This window comes from Lissotriton helveticus, chromosome 2_1 (assembly GCF_964261635.1).
Source record: "Lissotriton helveticus chromosome 2_1, aLisHel1.1, whole genome shotgun sequence".
Lineage (NCBI taxonomy): Eukaryota > Metazoa > Chordata > Amphibia > Caudata > Salamandridae > Lissotriton > Lissotriton helveticus.
The window spans coordinates 1,186,621,266-1,186,644,623 of record NC_136059.1 but is presented as its reverse complement, the minus strand read 5'-3'; the positions used below and the strand labels follow the sequence as shown (position 1 = coordinate 1,186,644,623).

The 23,358-nt window shown below is 42.5% G+C and overlaps 1 protein-coding gene across 1 annotated transcript in view; it reads left to right on the top strand.

Annotated features, from left to right (window-relative positions):
- LOC144818539 (alcohol dehydrogenase 1-like) overlaps window positions 1-23,358 on the top strand; it is a 295,630-nt gene that overhangs the window by 219,681 nt on the left and 52,591 nt on the right. Inside the window, exon 8 of the mRNA XM_078676059.1 lies at window positions 10,355-10,493. Coding sequence (XP_078532185.1) covers window positions 10,355-10,493 — 139 coding nt within the window. The remainder of the gene's footprint in view (window positions 1-10,354; window positions 10,494-23,358) is intronic.

The window sequence follows — 23,358 nt, the reverse complement described above, 5'->3', positions numbered from 1 at the left end:
ACATTCAGAGACCGTAACCATGAAAGGAATTCCAGCTGACATCCCACAACAATCCTCATTACTCAAAAGTAAATAACTACAGTTTTCTAGTAATGTGAATGTGGTATGATAGCAGGCGTCGGGGTGCCTTTCAAAACACATGCAGGGTTAGGCGCATTTTGGTTGCATGAGTCATGCAATTGGATATTCCTACACACTAATGAGTGATCTGGTGTTGTTGCGCAATATTCACCATTCAAATAAACCTCTTCACCCTCCCTCGGGCACCTATAGGTAAAAGGAAGTGACCAAGCGTCATGGAGATAAGCGGTGCCCAGAGGTTCATATCGGCTGATTGCATAATATTTCATGCAAGCCTCGAATTTGAACAAAAGAAAAGGTAATGTTATTAACCCATGGACGAGCCACACAGCAGAATTTGTTTCGGCCACAGAAAACGGCAAAGGTTGCAACTTTTCAATATGTAACATAGAAAAGGTTGCATCCTTCATAGACATAAAACGTTGTTTTTCAGTCAAATGAAATGGGGCAAACAAAGATGATGGGTTCATGTAGTGCCAGGGCACTTTTCCTGCATTCAACGTTTGCAAAGTCCATGCGAATTGCATAATAGAACGCAATTGATTTTGACCATGGTACAAAACAGAGACATCATCTTGCACAATATCAATAACAGATGAAACAATATTATCCAAAGTGTAAATGCGGGAAGAAAGTGTGTTAATGCTGTTATCTACAACTGCAAGCACTTTTTCTAAATTCGCTTGATCTGAAGCAGCCTCCATCTGGGACAGTTTCCAAACTTCATTGTAAATAGCATATATCCACCTTTTGGATCTGCCGGAAGCAGGGCCCTTGACAAAATCATTTAGATCAACATCGTTAGTCAATTCAGATAAATATAGCTTAACTGCCGCTAAAGTGGAATGTTTAAACCAGCTCTGACATAACTTGCCTACTGAATAATTAGTCACAGAATGGCCATTCTCAAAATGAGGGTCCACTCTAACCTGTGTGTAGCCAGGGGCTACAACCCAGAAAACGATGTTGGCAAGAATCTGCACTTTTGTGGCACAGTAACCAACCATTAGGATCCAAACTGGATGTGTTAAAAGTAGAAGTAAGCAACAGTGTCTGTAATTCTCTGATAGATAATTATGTATTATTATCCCAACCGGGGTATTCTTCCAATTCAGGAAAAGAAGGAGCATTTAATTTTTTAGTAGTAGCCAATCCAAAGCATGTGGTTTGTGAAATAGCAGAATTCCAAAACAACATATGTTTCTGGATGAGACATGCATGATGCAAAGCCTCAGTGCCTTGCACTTGCCAACTTTTAGATCCCCTAACAGATTTAAGATCAATAGTATCTTTCCACAGTTCATAGCCCCCAATAGCCAATTGGTCAAGAAAGGACTTGGAATAGAGTAATTTAGTGTGGGTAAGTCTAACTTCGGAAGTGGACTTCTCGGTCATTTTAAAATAAAATGCATTGGGATTTGACTGATTAAAATAAGTAAAATAGGTGAACCTCTTTAAAAGAGAACTCAAGCTGCCTTCAACAGGAGCGGGGCAATGTTCCCATTGGGTATAGGTAGTGATTGCCAAAGTGTTGATAACAAAACAAATCACCATAATTCTCCGAATCTAAATATAAATCCTCAGCAACAAAAGCAGCATAATATTTCAAATCGGAAAACAAAGCCTCTACGGCCTGAACATCCAAATCATCAGAACGTATATTTTGTTTAGTCACATCTCCCATAGAAACCCTTAGGACATTTGGGACATTTATAACCTATGTGGGACCATGGATTTACAATCTAACAGCATCCCATACAATCCCATCTAAGAGAGGTCAAGCAGTAATGTTTACAAAAGCCAGGTCCCTCTTCAATCTGTTTGATGAGGAATGGGGTGGCAATGTTCCATTAATATGTCGAATAGATGTTCTTTCTTCAACATAGTGTCCGTTGACAAGACGAGAAAAAATACACCACAAATCCAATTGACATGAACAAAAAAATTGAAAAAAGCCCCAACCAAATGTAGGTCCAAGGAGGAATCAAAAAATGTTTTTTAAACCATGTAGCAAAAATAGAAATTTTTGAAGGGGTCTTTGATGTTGTAGAGTTAGTGTCAAATGAAAATGTCAAATGAAAATGAATACTGGACTCAATAGCCAAAGAAGTTTGCAGATCTGGCATCGATAAGTCTGTGGGGTAAGTATATTCAGTATCATCAAGATGATCAGCAGGTGGGGAACTCAATAAAGGATTGGAAGAAGCAGGCATCTCGATGGCAACCTCAGGCCTGGTGTTTGGAGCTGGAGCCAAGACAGAATGCCTCAATATAGATGGACAGGAGACCGCAGATGTCATACTAAGAAGAATCAGCCACTCTGTGTAATTTGACATTGTCAATGGAGATGTACCTTTTTTCCTTACGACCAGGAAGCGGTGATAAAATGACTGTTCTTGTGCCCGGCACTCCAAGTACAGGAACCGGAGCTCGATATGAGGGACCAAATTATTTCTTGTTTTTGATCTTCTCTCGAACCAGTTCTCCAACTTTGGGTAGCCAGCCAACTACCGGAATCTGCAACGCAGCTTCTGATGTGGACGGCAAGTCTTTCAAGACTGTCTCTCGCCTCTTGTAGATTCTGTAAAACATGACAATGTTCATCTACGTCAAAGGGGGCAGCTGCCGCCGCCTGGTCTAGACCTTCAAGGTCCGGGACGAACATTTAAAAGAGCATTTCGTATGGGGTCCGCCCACCCAGAGACCTTCTAGGAAGATTATTAAGTGCACGCTGTACGCTATTGAGATGGGCTAACCAGTTCCTGCCAGTATCTACAACCCTGGCTGTCAAAGACTGCTTTAAATCTCGGTTCATTCGTTCCACAACACTATTACCCTCAGGTCTGTATAGAGACGAAAACTTGACTTGGACCCCCAATGAACTCATGGCATCCTTGTACGCCTTAGAGGCGAACGCCGGACCCTGATCCAAATGGAAGGTGCCACAGGCAAAAATTCCCACAAAGACATGCAAGTCTCTTATGACAGTTTGCGAATCGGCACTGTGGTGTGGCCAGACCCAAACAAAGCGTGTGCAAGAATCAACTGCAACTAAGATATACTTATACGCAGAATCAGAGGAAAAAGGACCACAGTGATCTAAATAAACACAACCAAGTGGTCTATTAGAAATGTACAACTGTGTATGGGGCGGACGCGAAGCAGTGGAAGGCTTTATCTGCTGACAAATGTCACATTGAAGGACATAATCACGCGTCTGTTTGTACAGCCCCTGCCACCAGAAACATTGTTGTAACTGAGATACAGTAGCTGAAACGCCTGCATGAACGGATGCAACACCCTCGTGGGCAGCTGTAATCAGTGTGGACCTGCGGTCCGCGTTGGGAATCAATCTGTCAGCAACGTCCGGTATTTTCACATAAGGAACTTTATCAGGACTTAAGTGATAAGAATTCTTTGAAGGAAATCCAGTAGGACATTTATTTCCCTTCTCAATAGCGGCAATTGCTGCCAAGATGTCATCATCAATCTTACTTTTGAAATGAGTAACTGCTGCAACCAAATATGTCGAAACTGCTGTTTTTGCGGCCTCAACCGCCAAACTATTGCCAACAGCATGAACTCCCACACGTTGATGACCAAGAGTATGAATTACATACACGCGTGGTAGCTGTTCTTTAAGTTGAGCCACTCGAACCCAGATCATTTTATGTTTTATTGTGCTACCCTTGGAATCACGAAAATCATTCCGTGTCCAAAAGAACAGGGGCCTCATTTATGAGAAGTGACGCATCGCTGTGTGAAAGCAGAGATGCATCACTTCTCAGTGCGCCCTCCTTGCGACATGATTGATGCGTCATATTTACTGTATGACGCATCAAGTCGCAAGGAGTTACAGATACGTCAATATTTCAACAAGGCGCATGTTTACACTGCTGGTGCGTCACAAAAAGTGACGCACCAGTGGTGCAAAAGGGGCGCAAGGGCTCATAAATGAGCCCCCCGGGTTTCATTGTAAGACTGGACACAGTAGTAAGAGTCACTCACAATAAGAGTAGTCACACCAGGATCAGCATACTCCAATCCAAGCATCAGAGCATGGAGCTCTGCCAATTGGGCGGTACAGACCCCTAATGTCTGAGTATGTACGACATCGGACTTAAATTCATCATTCACCATGGTACCAACCACAATGGCTCAAGCTGAGACGTATGCGTGCGTAGACCCATGCGCACCTTGCGCAGAACCGTCATTGTAAATGATACAATTGAAATCCTCCAAAGGCCGCATAGTCAGAGGAGCGGGATGAACAAATTCATACTGCAAAAACTCCTGTGACTGTAAGGAGGCGTCAAAAATGAACGTGACATCTAGAGACCTCAATGATGAAGCCCATTATATCCACCGTGGGTGCAAATCTTTAGAATTAGGTACACTGGCTTACGTCACTGCCTCTAGTGCAGGATACGGGATAACAACCAACATGCGTTTTCCCTGCGACAGTGCGCGTTCGCTCACTTGCACTGCTGTCAAAACTTTTTCCACAGTGGAAAACACAATTTTCAGCCGAAGTGTACAAGTGTGACTTGTAAGCGGTAGGTACTGTGTCACCTTTGTTAAAAGTAAGGTATGTGAAACCCACCGCCCCATGGATGATTCTTATCACCAGGTTGGTGTGGTTATCACGAGTCAGTAAGAATTTAGATTCCAGAAGATCAGCCTGCAAAGATTGGAGAATGGCTGTATGTTCAGGCAGCCAGCACAATTTGGTAAAAGTAGGTTGTATCAAAGCATACAATGGCTTGATACGCTGGGCATATTCTGGAATATATGTCAAAAATTCCAGCAAGGACTGTAATTTTCTCAGTGTTGTAGGAGCGCGCAGTTGTGCGCATTTCTCCAAGAAGTGAGGTGCCAATCCTCGACTTCATTATTGAGCTCATAGCCCAGGAACAATACTGTGTACTCTGCAATGTGAGACTTTGCAAAGTTGAATTTGTAACCGAAGTCCGCAAAATTACAAATTATGCGGTCAACGTGACACAAATGCGCCCAGATTTTGTCATCTGTGAGATAAATGTCATCCACATACGAACATGCATCTGGGTCTACTCTCTCCAAAAGAGAGACAATACGGGCAGCAAACACACCCAGACTATTCCTATAGCCCATGGCCAGGCGTTTAAATTGGCATTATTTGCCACCACTGGTAAAACTGGTCCATTGGGAACTCAGACCAGACAAATTGTGGGCAAAAAAAACGTTGGATAAGTCAAGTAGGTTTTAAACCGTTTACGCACAAGACCATCCACCAAAGCAGAGCCGTGGGTATTCTGTACTGCACAGGTACGACAATGCAAGTTTAAATGCTGGTAATCCAATACCAAACGGTATGAACCATCAGGCTTGGTCACAGTAAAAAGTGGATTATTCATCGATGACACACAAGTGTCATTCACTCCTTGATATTCCAATTGCTCAAGGATTTCCGCAACGGAAGCATTTGCTTCACGCCGCATGGGATATTGAGGCTGAGGCTGTGGCATAGACCGTAAGGGAATCTCGTGGTGGGGTGAGAATTTATCCCAACCATAATGAGTACGGTACGAAGCCGGCGCAAGGGCCTTAGCCCACTCTTCTGCAAAATTCAGCGCATGCTCCTTAGACACTGTGTGCGCGAAACAAGGGAGGATTACCTCCTCCCCTCTCGGAGCTGCGAGAACGAAAGGTGGGGGCCAGTCTGCCTCCGCTAACAAAATGTCATAGGTAGTTGTAGGATTTTCCCAAAATACTCCTTTTATGGTACGTTGTATGTCACCTTCAATTAAAAGGTCAATTTCAAAAAGCCTATCAGGGGGAGCTACTCTAGTATCAGCTGTTTCAACAACAACAAATTGGTCAGTCGCTGTCACCTTCAGTAGTGGACGCAGGGCTTCTCGTACTATGGTAATCTCTGCCGTGTTATCCAACAATGTCAGCGCCCATGTCTGATTCCGACGTTTGCACTATCTGTGGCATATCTCGCTGTTAAAGCTGCAACTTTCTTTTTCTGAAACTGGGGTTCTTTCTGTGAAGAAACGTCCTGCTTGCCTTTTCCGTCTTTCGGGCGGGGCTGGTCGCGACTCTGCTGACCACCCCGACCTTTGCTTCTGCCTCCACCACCGGACGAAGAGGCCGATGTGTCCTTTAAAGAATGAGGATAGCATTGATCAGGAACCTGAAATTGATCAGGTGACTTAATCGTAGAGCGGTCGCGCAAATCATAAACGCGCTCAGTAGACGCAGGCACGGATGACGCGGGACGGGACTCCTGTTTCTGTTGTTGTTTCCCCAGCTTTTTATTTCTGTTCCAATTTTGTTTTGGAGCTTTGGGTTGAACGTCAGTTTCAGACTTCGAACCCTGAGGTTGTTTTTTATCTTTAGCAGAAAAGGGCTTGACACCTAAACTATTGCGGTCGATGGTTTTATAAGCCGCCATAATAATTCTCGGTAACTGTCGGGGTTTGTCGGCATCGGGGACATCGCATAAGGCATTAGCCACTTGAAAGTTCACTGCATCTCCCTTTATATTAGATAAGACAAGGTTGGAAACTACGTCAAATGAGCCATGAGTCTCATTCCTAATTCAACCACAGCCTCCAGTCCGTGTTCATCTTGAACACGCTTAATGACCGTCGGAAGGACAGTTATTGACGGAGTGCCAAAGCACCTCATGTACACTGCCGCAAAAATTCTACCCCATGACTCGCAGTCACCGGCTTCTGGTACCTAGTCCTTGGGTAAACTAATTGTAAGAATCCAGTGTTTTTTACGGGAGTCGAAATAGGAAAAACTGCCTCCAGCTGGACAAATTTCTCGGCAAGCCAAAAAGGCATATCATCCTTATCCTGGGGACGCTTGCCCATAACTGTATTAACCATAACAGGACTAAGCTTCATTCTGCTCGGTGCAGCTGGAAGCGCCGCAACACCAGGGGCCCCGCCCGGGAAATTGCGGGTAATATATTGAAGTAGGGCCTGGATAACACTGATTGCAGAGTTATACAGGGGCCGCAACTCAGCAACGGGGACTATCCCTGCACAAGGATGCGGGGTGATTCCAGCCAAAACAGGCCAAGAAGCGCCTGGAATGGACAAAGGACCCAATCTAATCCCCGTTACACTGGCGGGAGGGCGCCATCAAACCAAACACAGTGCTGCCATGCAGGAATCGGAATTTCTTGTGTCCTATAAGGAACATATTCCAAGGGCACGGCTGTGTAAGTGTGAAATACTTGCGTAGCCGCATCCACTAGAGGAAACGTCACCCATGAGTAGAAAATCTCAAACGGGTAAGCAACCTCAGCACTCACTACCAAAATAACTGCCATGCCCTCCAAACCAAAGTTGTAAGCCTGCAAATGATTGCGGACCGCAATGCGACTATGCTGCGGTATGTCAACGTTAGCCATTGCGTCACAGAGAAGAAGAGGTACAATATAAAACAATGTAGCACATCTGGGTAGTAATTCAAAAGGAAACCGTTTTGAAAGATTCAAGCTTGAAAAGACCTATGTAACTATAGGTAGGTTTATCCGACACCACTGTTAACCGGAAACAATAGCTGGAGTGTTTTTTATTAGGCCAAAGGTAGCACTGACATTATGCAATGCCACACTGCATGCTAAAATCACGCAGAGGGCTTGAAATAGTCCCCTCCCACTCTTCCTCCTGAGTACGACAGTGTAATCACAGAGTGAAAGGTGTTGTAGTGCTTTGATAGTGGTTATAGCTCAGAACATATGTAAGTTTCACTTCACACTTTGTGTCTGTGTAATTTACAACACTTACACATCTTCTTTACTGCACTATTTATCACTACTTTGAAGACGTCGCAGGCCATTCTCTTCCTCTGATATTTACAATCTAACAAGTGGTCGAGGAGGCCCTTATTGCAATGTAATAGGTCTCGCATATGCGAGAGTTTAAGCTATTAGTATTGTAAATTGCAATGCCTTATATTTATGTTTTAAAACCCAAAACATAAATAATAGGCATTTTCATTTATAATGCCAATAGCTCGCGTTAATAAGAGACCCAAATGCTTGCTTGTATCTGTGGCCTTTGTTTGCTGTTTTTCCTCTCTCTGTGTGACCTTTTGTGACCTCTTTGTGCCATTTTCCCTCTCTCCTTTTGACCTCTCTGTCCGCACTTGCACTCTCTCTGATCTGTTAGTGTTAGTGCCCCTTTTCCTCTCACTCGCCCACTGTTTGTAACTTCTTGTGCAATGTTTCACCTCTCTCTTTACGACCTTTCTTTTCTCTTTCTCTCAACCCTATGCTACCTTGCCTGGCATTTTACATCTCCCCCTCATGTAGACCTTTTCTGCCTATTTCTCTCTCTGTCACTCTTTTGTGACCTTTTGTACCTCTTCTTTCTCACCCTTTGTATTCTGTCTGTGCTCTGTGCTCTGCTCCTCTGCTTTTAGTGTTTATGCTCGCTTTCTCAGTCTGTGTGCCCCCTTCAGCTCCCCTTTCCTGCCCTCTTTGTGCCCCTTCCCTAATGCACTCACGCCTTACCTGATCCTCACACCTCTAACTCCTGCCTGCTCTCCTGACGACTGCACAGCTTCCCAGCCCTACCCACCGCATCCTTGGCTCCGCAACTCTCCGAGGAAAAACTTAATGGTGGTCACAGTGTGGTTGCAGCGTAGACTCAGAGGACACGCCACTGGAGTGCTAAAGGCAAACCTGTCTGCGACTGTCTGCTTCCAGCTCCACAAACCCAGGCCTGACCTATCCCCAGCAATACTCAGCAACGCTCCTTCATACTCCCAACCCGAGACGCCTGTTTCCAAACTACTGCTGCACTACCAATACCCATACCGGCAACACCCAGCACACAAACCACTCCCTCTAGTAAACACGTACTCTAAGACACACTGACATGCATGGTCCTCAACACCCGCTTGTTCAGCAAGCACTCAACGGAAATCTGCGACCTAGTGGGTAACAATGCCCCAGACTTCCTCTCCCTTACGGAGAATTGGCTGACCTTAACAATGGCACCCTGCATCACCATAACCATCCTAATTGGATACATGATCGCAAGACAAAACTGCCAGCACAGACCCAGAGCAGGAATTGCTGTAATTTTAAAGGAAGCCATCCACGGTACGCCCTCTGCAGAAAGCAGGGCCACCTACATGGAATACCTGCACTTCAAACCACAAATCACTGCCAATCTCACTATGTTTAGAACCCTAATCTACCATCCACTCGAACCATAAGCAAACTTCAACAACAACATTGCAGATTTTGTCACACCTCTCACCATCAATCCAAAGAATACATCCTTCTAGAAGACCTCCTTCATCACGTGGAATATCAGACCAACCCCAACTGAGCCACACTCCTCGAAAGCCTAGGGATCCTCGGACTGATGCAACACATCACCAGACCCACACAACCCACCAGACACACCCTTGAACAAGTTTTCACCTCATTCAATAGTTTAAAGGTCAGAGCAGGTATGCCACTCACTTGAACCAACCACACCATTGTCCCCTTCCACATCAACACTCCATACAACAAAAGAACTGCCAGTACTGGTCAGATCGCCCATCCTCACTGCCCAAGCAAGAAACCTTAGACAACAAACTTGACATCAACTCTGTTGCCACTAGCTGTTTCCATATTCCGAGGATGTGTGACAAATCTTCAAGTACCTTCCAGATAACACCAGGAAAACAGTCACACAGGCCTTCATAACCAGCAGACTTGACTATGGCATTGCGCTATACGCTGGACTCATCAAACAGTTCCTGAAGAGATTCTAAACCAACCAGACTGCAGTGACCAGAATCATCCTCAACCTACCACGGCACACCCACATTACACTACACCTTAGGATACTCCACTGGCTCCCCATATACAAACGCAGGCAATTCAAACGCCTCACACACACATACAGAACTCAAAAGCCGCATACACTTCCACCAATCCACAAGACATCTTACTCAGGGAACTCTCACTGGCACACTTACCCCGCATGCACAAATGCAGCGAAGTTGGTCGAGTCTTCCTAATCATCTCCCTCAAAGCATGGAACAAAGTCCCACAGCACATTGGAGCCTCCTCATCAATTCTAGAGTTCAACAAGAAGCTGAAAGCCTGACTTTTCAAATAATCTCTAGGGATATCCCCATCTATTCACCTGTGAAGCCCCTGGATACCCTCATGGGTGATGAGCACACTATACAAATCTGCATGATATATAATGTAATCTACCACTCTACCAATATTTTAACTTTATCAATGCTTCTTGATGTTTAGGCTTCAAGAGTAGAGACTGCGTCCCGCAGATGGTAACCGACTACTTGACAAAGAAGTTTAAACTGGATGAACTTATTACTCACACTTTACCATTTGAGAAGATCAATGAAGGATTTGAACTGTTGCGTGGTGGAAAGTGGTAAGTTAATCTTCAATATGTTGTACTGGAAAGAGCAGCGTGAGTACATAGTTCATTACTGTTAGAGGGCACATCAATAAAAATGAAATGCATTAGAAAGAATGTCTTGGAGTTCAAGTTTTTAAAATTATGTCACTGTGATGTCACTGGATACCGATTTTTAAATATTCAGCAAGTTACGACTTTAGTGAATACTTCCGATCACAAGTAATGCTCACAGGAAAAGACTGAAGCCATCTGAGGGCCAGCTTCTACTTTGAGTAAAGCTGTCTCAGTGCACATTATCTCGCAAGCAGGTACACTCTAAAAACCATAAGGCAGCCATTCCTAATACTATAAAAGGGTTCCCGGTTTCAAGTCAGCTACTGATGCTCTCAATGTGGAGCATCAATTGGCATTTTGATGGCATATAGAATACTGTTGTAGTCCATCAAGTGCAATAATTGCATCTCAGTTCTGTGCTTGAAAACGGCATGGAATTGAATCACATATCACACCAATATGTGTAACAGCACAATTCTGTCAGCAAATGTAATTGTGTCTGTAACTGGCAGGGGCAGTGGCACCTTCTTTGTGTATGATGCAGAGCTCCTCTAGTGGAGAAGAGACGAAGGAAGAGGATCTCAGTAGTCTGATCGTACGAGTACATGAGACCAGTACACACAGACGTGGTGCATGTGTGGTTTCTTCAATGTACCCTAAAAGTAACTGTGTGTAGGTGCATGCATGTGTGTGTGTGTTTGCGTGTGTGCGTGTGTGTGCGTGTGTCTGTGGTTCTGTATATGTGACAGAAGTGAGAGAAGGGACTCATCTACCAATTAAAGGATTTTTACTGGGACTGAGGGTGATGACAAAATGTTTTAACCTCATTTCTGACAAGAGCATGATCCAGCTTCCAGACCCCACATTCTCAACCTCTCACCGAGACCCTGCCCTTGAAAATACAATGGATTGACCTAAGCTGGACAGTGAACACATGAAATATGTATATAAACAACAAGAATCCACCCTAAAGGAGAAGTGTTCACACACTGGTGTGGAGCACGTACTGTTCTTTAAAATACCCCTCACACACCAAAAGGACCCTTGGTGTCATGCTTCATCATTGGGGTCATCCCACCACTCTACGGGATGCGGCGTGCTCCGACCTATGACTACGTGGGAGCACTTATAGTGGTAGACTATGTATTGTGCATGTGAGGGTATTTATACAGTGCAGTGAGTGAGTGGTGGGATGGGTGAGATTTAAAAAGTGCCTGGCTCATGGGACTCTAAAAAACTTTAATTGGGTCCCCGGGCTGGTACTAATAAAAGAAGTGAAGTGCGAGGTATATTGCCTTAATTATGGACAGAACCTCTTGCGTGTGTCGACATGTTTCCGAGGCTGGGCTTCTTCTTCAGGACAGGGTGCACAACTTCCCCACCTTACTCACGTATTCCAAATGTCAAAACAGTGGTATGTATTTACAAAAGTGAAAATGATATCTATATATGTGCCTGCAGTATAGGTTACAATGTACCTACAGCGGTATGTCTCAGAAAAATGCCATTTGCATTGTCTGGAAAAATTGAAGAAAGAAACATTAGTAAACCTCACAGAAACACTTTTAACATGTGCAATCACCTAGGGAAAAATGTATGAGGGGTTAAAATAATCATTGAAGATTTTACCCTGTAAAAAAGAAGACAAATACCAGACATACAGAACATATAACATAAAACACACACTCTAAATGGCCGTGGTGTGATTAAGTAGGAAGGTAAGGGGGTTGTGTACTGTGGCAAACGATCATACTTGTCTTAATTAGGTTCCTAGCTTCATGAGCCCTCCGAACGTCTGGGGTAGTAGTAATTGCCAAATCTGCAATCTGAAAAGAAATGGCCACTGTGAACCTCTTGCTTACTTGTTTCTCGTTGAGGATATTCTATTCAGTTGTATACTCACGAACTCAAACGGAGTTCTCCCCCTCGTTACCCAGGCGCAGGCTCCGCTGGAATGGTGAGCTTGTGCATTGCCCTCGGTATTTATACTAGCTCTTAATTAGTGTGTCGGGAGTAATTGCCAATTAGGGAGGAGGTCCCGGAAGCGGTGGATTGCCCAAACATGGGTATTCTGGTGTCTCGGATGCAGGGCACATTCTGCTAAAGTATTGAGAAGCGCATGCGTGTAAGCGAGCCCTCTTACTCGCATGTGTTAGGACTGTACACTGTCTTTGAGCGGGTGCGCCTTACTCAACAACGAGCAACTAGGTTGTAATCCAATGCGCACGCTCCCACAGAGAGTCAGTACATTTGTAGGCTTTCGCGCATGGGCACTGTTCTGGAAAGGAGCAGATACGTTCCGTGTTTAACGAAAGCAGCTGAATTGTGCTTTAGTAGAATTGTTCATTTAACTGTGGTGATATTATAAACTTTTTACATATGTTTCCATGCATATTTAGATAGCTTACTGTAATTTAGGATTATATTTTTTGTTGATCACTGACTCAAGAAAATATTAGTTCCAAGGTATATCCTCGAAAGACACCCTCTATATTAAACAAATATGAGTTTATAAAGGGAACTGTGTTAGGGATTTTAGGCTGGGCAAATCCTTTTGTAAGAACCTTATATGAGTGATTACTACTGGGATTGGCACTTTTCTGTATGACAAGAGCTATGTAGGAAAAGGCACTTTACAGGATGAACCAATGAATATTAGGTGGTATCAGTTCCTTATCATCCCTTGTGGGTCAGGTTGTCACTTGTCCCCACGGTATTTCATCATTGAGTCCAGTAAGGTTTGTTCCCAGACGGAATACCCAGCATTGTTCCTTCTGGAATAGGTCAGCGTCTGGGTGCAACTGCTCAATCACTCTCCAGCGGAGGTCATTGACACAGTGTAGGGCGTTTAGATAGTGGGTGGCCATTTTAGTTGTTGTTTTTTTTTTCCCCAAGTAGTGCCATTGCTGAATGTCAATTTCTTGACATTCAGCAATGGCACTACTTGGGAACAAAGGAAAATGATCAACTGCAACAGTAAAAATGTTGTCTATCTTATCACTTGCCCCTGCGGTCTAGAGTATGTAGGCATGACAACAAGGGCAATAAAAACCCGCATTACTGAGCATAAGAGCAATGTGCGTTGCAAAAAAACAACAACTAAAATGGCCACCCACTATCTAAACGCCATACACTGTGTCAATGACCTCCGCTGGACAGTGATTGAGCAGTTGCACCCAGACGCTGACCTATTCCAGAAGGAACAACGCTGGGTATTCCGTCTGGGAACAAACCTTACTGGACTCTATGATGAAATACCGTGGGGACAAGTGACAACCTGACCCACAAGGGATGATAAGGAACTGATACCACCTAATATTCATTGGTTCATCCTGTAAAGTGCCTTTTCCTACATAGCTCTTGTCATACAGATAAGTGCCAATCCAAGTAGTAATCACTCATATAAGGTTCTTACAAAAGGATTTGCCCAGCCTAAAATCCCTAAGGCAGTTCCCTTAATAAACTCATTTTTGTTTAATATAGAGGGTGTCTTTCGAGGATATACCTTGGAACTTATATTTTCTTGAGTCAGTGATCAACAAAAAATATAATCCTAAATTACAGTAAGCTATCTAAATATGCATGGAAACATATGTAAAAAGTTTATAATATTGCCACAGTTAAATGAACAATTCTACTAAAGCACAATTCAGCTGCTTTCGTTAAACACGAAACGTATCTGCTCCTTTCCAGAACAGTGCCCATGCGCGAAAGCCTGCGAATGTACTGACTCTCTGTGGGAGCGTGCGCGTTGGATTACAACCTAGTTGCTCGTTGTTGAGTAAGGGGCACCCGCTCAAAGACAGTGTACAGTCCTAACACATGCGCGTAAGAGGGCTCGCTAACACGCATGTGCTTCTCAATACTTTAGCAGAATGCGCCCTGCATCCGAGACACCGGAATACCCATGTTTGGGCAATCCACCGCTTCCTGGGCCTCCACCCTAATTGGCAATTACTCCCGACACACTAATTAAGAGCTAGTATAAATACCGAGGGCAATGCACAAGCTCACCATTCCAGCGGAGCCTGCGCCTGGGTAACGAGGGGGAGAACTCCGATTGAGTTTGTGAGTATACAACGGAATAGAATATCCTCAAGCAGCAACAAGTAAGCAAGAGGTTCACGGTGGCCATTTCTTTTCAGATTGCAGATTTGGCAATTACTACTACCCCAGACGTTCGGAGGGCTCATGAAGCTAGGAACCTAATTAAGACAAGTATAATCGTTTGCCACAGTACACAACCCCCTTACCTTCCTACTTAATCACACCACGGCCATTTAGAGTGTATGTTTTATGTTATATGTTCTGTATGTCTGGTATTTGTCTTCTTTTTTACAGGGTAAAATCTTCAATGATTATTTTAACCCCTCATACATTTTTCCCTAGGTGATTGCACCTGTTAAAAGTGTTTCTGTGAGGTGTACTAATGTTTCTTTCCTCCATTTTTCCAGACAATGCAAATGGCATTTTTCTGAGACATACCGCTGTAGGTACATTGTAACCTATACTGCAGGCACATATATAGATATCATTTACACTTTTGTAAATACATACCACTGTTTTTACATTTGGAATACGTGAGTAAGGTGGGGAAGTTGTGCACCCTGTCCTGAAGAATGAGCCCAGCCTCCGAAACATGTCGACGCACACAAGAGGTTCTGTCCATAATTAAGGCAATATACCTCGCACTTCACTTCTTTTATTAGTACCAGCCCGGGGACCCAATTAAAGTTTTTTAGAGTCCCACGAGCAAGGCACTTTTTAAATCTCACCCATCCCACCACTCACTCACTGCACTGTATAAATACCCTCACATGCACCATACATAGTCTACCACTATAAGTGCTCCCACGTAGTCGTAGGTCGTAGCACGCCGCATCCCGTAGAGGGGTGCGAAGACCCCAATGATGAAGCATGACACCAAGGGTCCTTTTGGTGTGTGAGGGGTATTTTAAAGAACACTAAGTGCTCCACACCACTGTGTGAACACTTCTCCTTTAGGGTGGATTCTTGTTGTTTATATAAATCTGACTAGGGAGTACGAATCCATCAGTGAATCTCTCTTTCCATTCCTCTGTTCTTCACATGCAATATGTGTCTGTGTCTGGTCATGTCCCTGCGACTACCTCTTACTTCTCTTTCCTTTCACAAGCCGTTGTAGCTCCTCCCTGCCCTCTCTGTTGTGCTTTCAAGACTGGGTGCTTCTACAAAGACCTTTCCTTGCTTAAGGATTCATAGAGCTAAATGATGTAGCCTATTAGAGGCCTATTTCCACATCAAGTGATAGGGTGAGTCCCCTTTTCAACCCTGGAACGGGCTGTCTGGCAGTGCTTCCATGTCTTAGGAAAGCACTACAAATATGCTAGGATTGGCTTTTTCTAAACTGGGAAGATGAGAGTCCAAGAGGAATGTGCATGTCACTGTGCAAGTCCTTGGCTATGCTTGTATTTGTGTATGTGTGTGTTAGAGGGATTGTCTGCCTTTGTATCTATATTTGTGCTGTTTATACATAAATGTGCACATGTGTTCTGATAGAAGGATGTTTATAGGAGATATCATTAACATGATAGGGTCTATCAGATGGAGTATCTGCTGGCCACTTCATCATACTATGGGAGTTCTGGAACAACTTAAGGGACTATGGTCCAGATGTTCGAGATTCTCATTTTGCTTTTCCTAATAAATAATTCCATAGGAATCGCTATTTAGGAACTGCAAAATGAAATGTACAAAATTTCCGATTTCCTACAAGTGATCCCTACTCTGTAGGAATCGCGAATAGGAAATGCTATTGCATTCCCACTTATGGGCCAAATAGGAAATACAAACCCAAGGGTGTCTCTGGCCTCACGGCCCCCATGGAGGCAAACCGAAATTCGTAGTGCACATGTAAGTGCACATATGCCCTAGGGGCATTTGTGACCTTCATGTCACAGTAAAAAATGTATGCATGGTTACCACCGACTTTGAGTGGTTCGTAATAGCATTCCCTAAATGACCAGTCAAATTTAGAAAATGCTTTGCACATGTGCTTTAGGAATCACAAATAGATAATCCTTATTTGTGTTGCCTAAATTGCAGTCACAATTTACGCTTTCTTCTGGGTAGAAATAGCAAATTCCAGGCTGTTTTTGGCATTTGTACATACGAAAAGGCTGTTTTGCGTTTCTTATTGATCCATAATTGCGATTCGGCCCATTAGGGAATGAAAAAAGCTTTCGTACATCTGGCCCCAACTGAATAAAGTGGGCATTGTCAACATCTTGTGGTGACGTTTATATGTGGTGGTCACCCCAGCAAAAGATCAACATCCGTAGGCATTATGCAGAGATCTCCGGCATAAGGTGAGACCCCCACAGCTGGCATACAAATGCTATTGCTGCAATAGGTGGGTGATCCATTGGCATAGAAGGAAGACATCCCTGGAGACCAGTTCTGGTGTCTGGTAGCCACCCATGGTGTTATGTTACCTTTACCGCGCTGCCTTCAAAACGTGGGTCTTTACCAAGGCAGACCTTAAAGCGCAAGCAAGTATCATGGAAGCCATTGCCATCATGGAACTTTACCACACAGGCAGGTTATTTTATTTTTTTTAAATGATTTAAGCACTTGTTTATGTGGACATTTATACATACATATATCTATATCTATCTATCTATCTATCTATCTATCTATCTATCTATCTATCTATCTATCTATCTATATATATATATATATATATATATATATATTGCAGCTCCGATTATCTCTCGTTCCAAAGGAATGAAAATCCGGCACTCGCAGGGGAAGTGTTCAAGTTAGTTTTAATATCAAACACTCAGCAGACAAACGCGTTTCGGTTTTCCTTCGTCAGTGTCTACCATCGACACGGAAGGAAGCAAGTTTAAAAACATTTCATCGCGATTTGGCATGTGTATAGAAAGAGGACTCACGTTAAGCCCCGTGAGAAAGTTATTTACATAGTATATTACTATTTTCTTTACCTTTCGTAAAACACGTAAAACGGCAAAATGAATGAAATATCTTTTACGATTTCATACATTAATTTCAGACAAGTTCAATACACAATTCCCGAAATTATTTATATTATATATACATTCTATTAAATTGCCTTTTACTGTGTTGTGGGTATTATTAAGCCGTGGATCGGCAATGCTCACGGGGTATGATGCTTATGATACTCCTAGCTAAACATTATTTCCAGAGTCTATGCTTTTCCCAAATGAGATGCTAATTCTTCATTCTTATTTAGTCCCAAAGGGGCCTTTGTCTGGAGGTCTATTATATAACGGGATTCTAACCGTCTTAATCTCCGTAATCTGTCTCCGCCCCTTGGGTCTGCTGGTATGTGGTCCAAAGCATAATATTGCAAAAGTTCTCTGTTGCTATTATGCTTTAAGGCAAAATGTTTTGCTACAGGATAGTTGAAGTCTTTGTTCATAATTGCACGTTGGTGCTCTAATATACGTAACTTGACATTCTTTACTGTGCTGCCTATGTATTTCAGTCCACATGGGCACAATAGGCAGTACACAACATGGGTGGTAGTGCATGTGAGAAACTTAGATATTTTTCTTGTCTGTCTTGACCCTGGTATTTCAAATGTTGTTCTCTTTTTGCTTTTTTCACAGGCTTTGCATTTTCCGCAAGGGAAAAATCCTGGCATATCCTTAATCCTTCCTGTCACTGTTGTTTTATCAGGAAGGTGGCTGTGTACGATTTTATCCTTAATGGATCTCCCTTTCTTGAATGTAATTAAAGGAAAAGCCGGGATTTCTTTTCCTATAATTTGATCCGTTTTGAGGATATGCCAACTTTTCTTCAAAATGTTTCTCAGATGATTTGAATCCTCTGAGAAAGTGGTGATCAATCTGAATTTTCCCTCATTTTTCTCATTCAGCTTAGTTTTCTTAATCTTTTCTTTTAATAGTTGATCTCGGGGTATTCTCTCAACTCTTTTTAGAGTGTTTTCTAAAAGGATTTTGTTATATCCCCTTGCTTGAAATCTGCTGATGCTATCTCTTGCTGCCCTTGCAAAGTCAGAATCTTTAGAGCAATTTCTCTTGATTCTTAGAAGCTCTCCATAGGGGATGCTTCTAATCAGGGTCGGGGGTGGCTGCTTTCGGCATGCAAAACCGAATTGCCAGCTGTTATTTTCCTGAACAGTTCTGTTTCTATTTTAGTACCCATCAAGTTCACTTTCAAATCCAGATAGTTTACTGTTGAAACGTTAATATCAGCTGTAAAGTTCAGATTCAATTCATTTGTATTTAAGTATGCCACAAACTCTTCTGCCGAAGTTACTGACCCCTCCCAAACTAGGAAGAGGTCATCAATGTACCTGTACCAGACTTTTAGGTTTCCAGCCCATTTTTCGAAACCCAGGCTCCTGGTTACCTGCTCCTCCCACCAGCCCACGAATACATTCGCGTAACTGGGGGCGAAGCAGGTTCCCATCGCCGTACCAGTGACTTGTCTGTACAATTGTCCTTGAAATAAGAATATATTGTTGGATAGGCAATATTCTATAAATTCTAGTAACATTTTACTATGTTTCACAAATTTCATTGGTCTTTTGTCAAGGAAGTACTTGATGGCTAACAGTCCCTGATAATGATCTATGCTCGTATAGAGACTGGTAATGTCCATTGTTATTAATATGCAAGATGAATTACATTCCCCATTCCCAATCTTATTCACAAAGTCTTTGGTGTCCCTGATGTAGGACTGTAGTTGTAAAACACTTTGAAAAAGGAAATGGTCTATGTACACGGACATATTCTCAGATACACTTCCTGTGGAAGAGACTATTGGTCTTCCAGGTGGATTTTTATTGTCTTTGTGAATTTTTGGTAACTGGTAGAAGGTGGGCACAGTTGGGTTGTTATTTTTCAGAAAGAAATACTCCTCAGTATCCAGCATATCATTGCTGTGCCATTTATTTATAAGTGTTTGGAACTTTACAATACTTTCATCATATGTCTGTCTAGTTGTTTTCTCATATGATGTTTGATCCTCCAACTGTCTATATACTTCTTGGCAGTATTGTTCTCTCGACATCACCACGATGTTACCACCCTTGTCTGATGGCTTGCAGATAATGTCTTGATCATTGTCTAGAGTTTTTAGAATTTCTCTTTGTTCCTTTGTCATATTCGGTATTTTCTTCTTCATCTGTCTTTGTCGTGTTCTGAATTTTACCAAGTCTTTTATCACAGCCTCTGAGAAGGCGTCGATCGCATCATAGGGCATTATCGGTACGAATAATGACGGAGGTTTGAAGTGTGTCGTCGGTGCTTCTTGTTCGACACCTATCCTTCTGGTTCTTTGCGTGATAGATTCTAGTTCTCCTTCACCAACATTTTCCTCAGTTCTTAATTCCTCCAAAATCTCCCACGTTGTGATATCGTCTGTTGTAAGGATGTCAGTTTCTCTTGTTTTTAATTGTCTGTTTTTGGTGCAACGGAGCTGGAATATATATATATATATATGTGTGTGTGTGTGTGTGTGTATGTGTGTGTGTGTGTGTGTGTGTATACACATACATATATATTCAATCAAAAAACCAAAGGTTAAAGTTTTGGTATATTTCTGAAAACTTTATTCTTTCTATACAAACCAAGCTTAAATGACACAAATATTGGAACTTTTAACGTAACGTTATACCTTAAATGTATTATTTATGCACCACTTTAAATAACTATACCTTTATTTACTCTTTCTATAGAATCCAAACTTGAACTACAGAAAGATTATAAATTTAAAAATATGTTATATTTATAATTCATGCAACACCTTCAAATTACTATAACTTGCTCATCTCTGTCACAGGGTCCGATTATGATCTCGTTAGGAATTAATTCCTACTGAATTGGTTCCGGAATGTTTTCCGGGAGTTCAGCCGAGTGAGTACAATGTGTGCGTATGTTTACGGACTCAGTTCGGTCAGGCTCCTATTTAATTCAATGGGAGCCTGTGTACTCAACGTGAACACAGGCTCCCATTGAAAAAAGGGGTGGGTGGGGAAAAGCGTGCACTCTGTGGTGAGCACCCCATGGTGCCCGCCACACTGTGCATGCATGTAAAAGTAGGACCCATGGGTACTGCCCGTGACCGAATCAGAGGGCCCCGGGTGAAGGGGGGCTACTATGGGCCTCTAAAGTCCGATTCCCACAGCTCTTTTGTCTCGGCATAAACAAGTCGGTACGGCTGTCAGAATTGGTCATCGTACTCGCTCGTTTGGAAACTGTCACCATTGCTGCATGAATCGGCTCTGAACGACTTGGATTGACTGAATCGCGTTCTGAACTGATTCGGTCAGCGCGGACAGCTTCCTCGCATCGTACTTGGTCATTTGGAAAGGGGGACAATTATTTTGGAAACATGGGCTCTGAATCTGATCTGCTTTTTCCTAAACCTGTTTGGAGCCCTTCCTAATGAGATCGTAATAGGCCCCACAGTGTTGTCACATCCGTCGCCACACTACATTAACTATAACTCACCACGGTGTTTAGACAAAATATTGAGTGTTTAACACCGAATTACAAAAATATTGAGTTGGAGATATCGTGACACAGAAATATCGTGTCCAAGAATATCATGGACAAGAATATCAATTTTAAGGTAAATTTATTATAAAAAATATAGAAAGTGTTAATATCGATGGTACAAATTTTAATTATGTTTGCATTCATATATATGTGAATTGTATATGTTTTATAATGTTTGTTTAAATATTGTAAACTTTTTTATGGTTTATAAATTAATTCTAGTTTTTACATTTAATGTAATAGTTTTTTGTTGTTTTTAGTACTGCAGTGGGATGCTGGGTTTATAGGGAAAGAGTGTGGGAAGTAAATTAGTTGAAATAAATTATTACAATTTAAAAAATAATATTAATAATTTAATTGATAATTATTTATGTTAATTGTATAATTAATGAATTTGTTAAGCTTTAGGTGGCTTTTGTAGGGGTATAGTGTGGGAAGTAAAAGCTGTATAATTAATTAATTAATATTTTTACACTAATATTAATTATATAATTGATAATTATTATAATTTTTTTTTCTTCTTTTTCCTCATTTGCCAACTCGCCACCCATTTCTACTAACAATACCACCAGTGGGCTTTTTATCTCATGTGCTGGTAAGAGGAAAGAGGCCTAAGCCTCACCGGTCCCTGAGACTGACTTCCAAAGTAACCGAACATCCCAGCCAATTACCTCAGCCGGTGTGACCACCTCATCCTCTATTTGTTGTCCTGGGATAATACATGTTTGGCTACCAGCGAGATAGGCGGGGGGCTTAATCATCGGATGTCATTAGTTGTTTGCCTTATAACACAGCCTATGACATTTACTCTTACCCAAAACACAAAAGAAAAGGTACCCAAAACCCACGTTTTTTCTTGGTGTGATCTAACATGTCCAATTTGGCTGTATACCTCATAGCCAATATCCAATCCATTACTTTAGGGGAGAGCGGGGAGACCCACAATTTGCACAACTCTCTCCGAGCCAATAACATAGCATAAAAAATAAGTTTTGCATTATCATTCATGCTTTTTACCTCTAAATCATATCTCCCCGTTATTACTATTTCGGGGCTGACCTCAATTCGCAGATTCAGAACTTGAAATAGACAGTTACTCACATCCTTCCAGAATTTACTTATATTTGAGCAAAACACAAACATGTGTAAATCGTCCACGTTGGGGGTCATGCATTTTGGACATTCCACTGCTCCGCCAGCTTTAAATTTCGCCAGTCTACGAGGACTCCAATACGCCCTGTGGATCGTGAACAAAGCATTTCGCCTTAAATTTGCGGGTTTAACAATTCTATAAAGCATAGCCATTGTTATTTGCCTTGGTTCTCCGTCGCGATCCTCGGCAAGCATTCTTTCCGTAGGGCCTCCGGGAGCTCGAAAGGGCCATCCTCCATATCCAATATCATCCAAGACCAGATGGCCACCTCCTTCTTGAAGACCCCCCAAGTTTTGACTCAAAGTCATTTTGTGTCCCAATTGAGATTTCTGGATCACTTGCCCAGCTCTGAATCTGTAAATATTTATACCTTGAAAAAACCTGCCCCCATAATTGCTGACATTGACCCCATGTCACCAACTTGCCCTCCTGAAACAAATCTTTCCATCTCTGTACTAGGCCCGCCCTCTTGAGTGGGAGAGCTAAAGCATCCATCGTCCAAGGCGGAGATCCTGGAGAGTCCCATAGTGGAGCCATGTAGCTAAAATACGGTAACTTCAGTAATCTCCTTATCATGTACCACATCTCCGCCAGATCCCGAAGGACCTTAAGTCTAACCTTTTTAAAAAACTTGGGGTCTGCAAACTTGTACAAAAAAACAAAATCTTCATATCTACAGCTTTTCAACATCACACCAAATAAGCTTCAGATTGGTGAGATAGTCAGGGTACCCAATAATATCCTACAATTTTTTAAGCAAAAAGCCCACGCATATATTTGCAAGTTCGGGGCCGCCAGACCTCCCTTGCACAGCCTCCTCCTCAATTTCTTCCATGCAAGCCGTGACCCCTTTGATGCCCAAATAAATGAAGCTAACTACTCTGTAGTTTAGCCAGCCATTCCTTTCTAAATCCAAGCGGGATAGCCTCAAACAAAAAAGTAACCTTCGGCAGGATCACCATCTTAACTAAATTAGTCCGGCCAAATAAAGACAAAGGTAAATTCATCCATCCCTTAAGAGTGGCCGAAACCTCTTTCTTTATCCTAAAGAAGTTTGTCTTAGCCAAGTCACCAATGTTTTGAGTGATCCTAACCCCCAAATATCTCATTTCTGTCT